At 44.5% G+C, this 5,000-nt stretch overlaps 1 protein-coding gene across 1 annotated transcript in view; it reads left to right on the top strand.

Annotated features, from left to right (window-relative positions):
• slc39a6 (solute carrier family 39 member 6) overlaps nt 1–4,187 on the top strand; it is a 15,262-nt gene extending 11,075 nt beyond the window's left edge. The window contains exons 11-12 of the mRNA XM_080853155.1: nt 2,567–2,757; nt 4,006–4,187. Of these exons, the coding sequence (XP_080709281.1) occupies nt 2,567–2,757; nt 4,006–4,158 (344 nt within the window). The 3' untranslated portion in view covers nt 4,159–4,187. The remainder of the gene's footprint in view (nt 1–2,566; nt 2,758–4,005) is intronic.
• The last annotated feature ends 813 nt before the right edge of the window (nt 4,188–5,000 follow it).

The following is a 5,000-nucleotide window of genomic DNA, read 5'->3' as shown; positions in this document are numbered from 1 at the left end:
AGAGTCTGTGTGTGTGTGTGTGTGTGTGTGAGTGTGAGTGTGTGTGTGTGTGTGTGTGTGTGTGTGTGTGTGTGTGTGTGAGTGTGTGTTTGTTTAGGTGCTGCGCTGTTGAAGGCTGGTATGTCGGTAAAACAGACGGTGCTGTATAGTGGTCTTTATTCTCGGGTTTTACGCAGAAACGTGAGATACACAACCCTAACCCTAGATACACAAGAGCCCCTTGCGCAGTTCCATAACCCCCCTTACGCGCTTTAGTGCGTCACCCAAAATGTGTCACTGTCCAACGAGGCCAGGCAGGGCTCACGCACCACGCAAGACTGTGATTGGTCCGCTAACCACAGCCTTTCATGAGTCTCACGTTTCCGGTTTTCATAGGATACTATCGTCTTTTTTAAAAGCCAAGGCAAGACCCAGAATTTGTTTTAATCATGAATAGCCTCTTCTTGTGGATAATGAACATAACAGAAGTCTGAAGACATGAACTCCTTTGCAAACCCTCTTTAAACACTTATAAGGACGCTCAAATGACCACGAATTCATGGAGAGAATATCCCATTCTCACAGGAGACATCATCCGCGATTGTTTGGAGAGAACGCGCTAATTGACCGAACCAATACTTTCATATTCATTTTACACCACTTGTTAGTCTTGTCATCCATTCATATTGATGTGAATCAATCAATTGTACCTAGTCCCAGTCTGCTCATATACAAAAGATAACATTAACGTGGAGTTAACTTGCGGCCAACACCATTGTATTACTAGAGCTGCAATGATTAGCCGACTATTCGATTGTGAAAAATTGTCGACCTGGATTTGGATCGTCGATGCGTCATATAATATAAAAAAAAAATCATTCGGCATTGCATATAGGAAGTGCGAAATAGCTGCGAAAGGCAAATTATTCTGAGATGGCTCATGTTACCATGGAAACAATAAACAAAGCTTGGTTTAGCAGCTGCTGCATATCAGATATGGCCAACAGAAAAGTTTTGTCACTTTTCTCAATGATGGTCAATTAGTGGTAGTTAAAGAAGTTAAGTAGTTAAAGTTAAAGAAGGACTATTTCAGTATTTCAAAGAGAATGGTCTGTGGGAGCACAAGAACAGTGAGCGTCTAGCAGCGATTTTCATAGACATACAGTACTGTGCAAAAGTTTTAGGCAGGTGTGAAAAAATGCTATGAACTAAGAATGCTTTGAAAAATGTAAACAATAAATGTTTATTTTGTATCCATTTACATGGTAAGACTGAGCACAGCAACAAGACACAACGTAGTTGTACTGCATCAGCAGGGTCTCTCCCAGACAAAGATTTCAAAGCAGACAGGGGTTTCAAAATGTGCAGTTCAAGCTCTTTTGAAGAAGACGTTGAGGATAGTAGACGCAGTGGTCAGCCAAGGAAACTTAATGCAGCTGATGAAAAACACATCAAGCTTATTTACCTTCAAAATCGGAAGATGTCAAGCAGTGCCATCAGCTCAGAACTGGCAGAAACCAGCGGTACTCAGGTACAGACATTTACTGTCCGGGGAAGTCTGGCCAGAAGTGGTCTTCATGGAAGAGTTGCAGCCAAAAAGCTCTACCCCGACAAGGAAACAAGGCCAAGTGACTGAACTAAGCACGAAAACATAAAAACTGGGGTGCAGAAACATGGCAGAAGGTGCTCTGGACTGATGAGTCAAAATAAGAAATATTTGGCTGTAGAAGAAGGCAGTTTGTTCGCCGAAGGGCTGGAGAGAGATACAATAATGAGAGTCTGCAGGCAACAGTGAAGCATGGTAGAGGTTCCTTTCCAGTTTGGGGCTGCATTTCTGCAAGTGGAGTTGGAGATTTGGTCAGGATGAATGGTGTCCTCAATGCTGAGAAATACAGGCAGATACTAATCCATCATGCAATACCATCAGGGAGGCGTATGATTGGCACCAAATGTATTCTGCAGCAGGAACATAACCCCAAACATACAGCCAATGTCATTAACAACTATCTTCAGCTTAAAGAAGAACAGAAAGTCCTGCAAGTGATGGTATGACCCCCACAGAGCCCTGATCTCTACATCATCGAGTCTGTCTGGGTTTACATGAAGAGACAGAAGAATTTTAGGAAGCCTACATCCACAGAAGATCTGTGGTTAGTTCTCCAAGATGTTTGGAACAATTTACCAGCCGAGTTCCTTCAAAAACTGCACAAGTGTATCTGGAAGAATTGATGCTATTTTGAAGGCAAAGGGTGGTCACACCAAATATTGATTTCATTTAGAATTTTCTTCTGTTCCTTCACTGCATTTTGTTAATTTATGAAGAATTGATGAAAATAAACTGTTAACACTTCCATTTTTGAAAGCATTCTTAGTTTACAGCCTTTTTTCATACCTGCCTAAAACTTTTGCACAGTACTGTATATCTATAACTTATTCTAAGGTTTACTCATACATGTTTGAAAGCAGGCGGTGGTGTGTGTGTGTGTGTGTGTAGGGGACTTTGCCGTGCTGTTGAAGGCTGGTATGTCGGTGAAGCAGGCGGTGATGTATAACGTGTGTGTGTGTGTGTGTGTGTGTGTGTGTGTAGGGGACTTTGCGGTGCTGTTGAAGGCTGGTATGTCGGTGAAGCAGGCGGTGATGTATAACGTGTTGTCGGCCATGATGGCGTTCCTGGGCATGGCCGTGGGCATCCTGATTGGTCACTACGCTGAGAACGTGGCCTCATGGGTCTTTGCCCTCACCGCAGGCCTCTTCCTCTACGTCGCCCTAGTGGACATGGTGAGTACTACTGTTTGTGCGTGTTTTTCATCAGAACAGGTCCATTTATAAACCCTTAAACTTTAAAAACTCAGGTAGTCAAACATAACACAAAAGCCAACAGGCTTTGAACCCAGAGTTACTGGAACCTTTCCCCTTGTCAGTCCTGCTTCACTCTGACTCACACACACACACACACACACTCACACACTCACACACACACACACATACCCCCCCCCCCAGAGTTACTGGAACCTTTCCCCTTGTCAGTCCTTCTTCACTCTGACTCTCACACACTCACACACTCTCACACACACACACACTCACACACTCACACACACACACACACACACACACACACACACACACAGAGTTATTGGAATCTTTCCCCTTGTCAGTTCACTCTGACTCTCACACACACACACACACACACACACACACACACACACACACACAGAGTTATTGGAATCTTTCCCCTTGTCAGTTCACTCTGACTCTCACACACACACACACACACACACACACACACACACACACACACACACACAGAGTTATTGGAACCTTTCCCCTTGTCAGTTCACTTTGACTCTCACACACACACACACACACACACACACACACACACACACACACACACACAGAGTTATTGGAATCTTTCCCCTTGTCAGTTCACTCTGACTCTCACACACACACACACACACACACACACACTCACACACAGAGTTATTGGAATCTTTCCCCTTGTCAGTTCACTCTGACTCTCACACACTCACACACACACACACACACACACACACACACACACACAGAGTTACTGGAACCTTTCCCCTTGTCAGTCCTTCTTCACTCTGACTCTCACACACTCACACTCACACACGCACACACACACACACACACACACACACACACACACACACACAGAGTTATTGGAATCTTTCCCCTTGTCAGTTCACTCTGACTCTTTGTGGCACTACTTGCTGCTCAGGTGCCAAACTAGTCTAACTACCTGAGCTTGCAATCAGTGGATGGCCCGCAGGTTATTTAACATTATTTCAACATAAAGAATTTCAACATAAACATGTCTGTGTTCCCCTGACTACAGGGTCTTCCTTCGCAGCCGTTCTCAAAGTTTTGTTAGATGAGTACTGTACACCAATATGTGTGTGAGATATGTATACTGCTTGTCATGTTATTGAAGATGTGGATGACAATAAGTCACATTAATGTGTGTGTGTGTGTGTGTGTGTGTGTGTGTGTGTGTGTGTGCAGGTTCCTGAGATGCTCCATAACGACGCGAGCGAGCAGGGCTTCAGTCACTATGGTTACTTCCTGCTCCAGAACGCGGGCATCCTCCTGGGCTTCGGGATCATGCTGGCCATCGCCGTGCTGGAGCCCCACATCCAGCTGGACCTCAACCTTTAACCTCTCACCTTACACACCCCCAACATCTGATAGCCATCTGTCTGTGTGTGTGTGGGTGGGTGGGTGTGTCTGTTACATACCCATGTCTGTATTGTGTGTGTGTGTGTGTGTGTGTGTGTGTTACATACCTGTGTGTTACATTCCCATGTATGTGTGTGTGTGTGTTTGTGTGTGTGTGTGTGTGTGTTACATACCTGTGTGTGTGTGTGTTTGTTACATACCCATGTCTGTATGATATGTGTACATCTTGTTCTGTTACATTAGCATGCTAAGCAGCTAGCACTCAGTGCAAAAGTATTTTCTGTTAGTAATTATGTTTTTGTGGATCATGCATCATGTCATGTGGATCATCAAGTGTGTGTGTGTGTGTGTGTGTGTGTGTGTGTGTGTGTGTGTGCGTTCACTTTTGTCTGTTACACTGAAGGGAACTAAAATGTATGTCACATTCTGTACAATACAGCAAGTGCGTGTGCGTGTGTGTCTGTCTGTGTGTGTGTGTGTCTGTGTGTCTGTCTGTGTGTGTGTGTATGTCTGTTACGCTGAAGGGAACTATCTGTGTGGGAGAACACAACATAAAATGTGTGTGTGGCATTCTGTACAATACAGCAACTCATGCTAAACTGACTCTGGTGTTTTCTTTCTTTGTGTGTGGTGTGTGTGTGTGGTGTGGTGTGGTGTGTGTGGTGTGGTGTGGTGTGTGTGTGTGTGTGTGTGTGTGTGTGTGGTGTGGTGTGGTGTGTGTGTGTGTGTGTGCGCGTGCGTGTGTGTCTGTTACACTAAATTAAAAAAAGTGTGTGACATTTTGGTACCATACAGCAACACATGCTAAACTGACCCTGGTG

The sequence above is a fragment of the Sprattus sprattus genome (assembly GCF_963457725.1).
Source record: "Sprattus sprattus genome assembly, chromosome: 15".
NCBI classification, from domain to species: Eukaryota; Metazoa; Chordata; class Actinopteri; order Clupeiformes; family Clupeidae; genus Sprattus; species Sprattus sprattus.
Note: the sequence above shows the minus strand (reverse complement) of the source record. Positions and strands in the feature narration are given on the sequence as shown.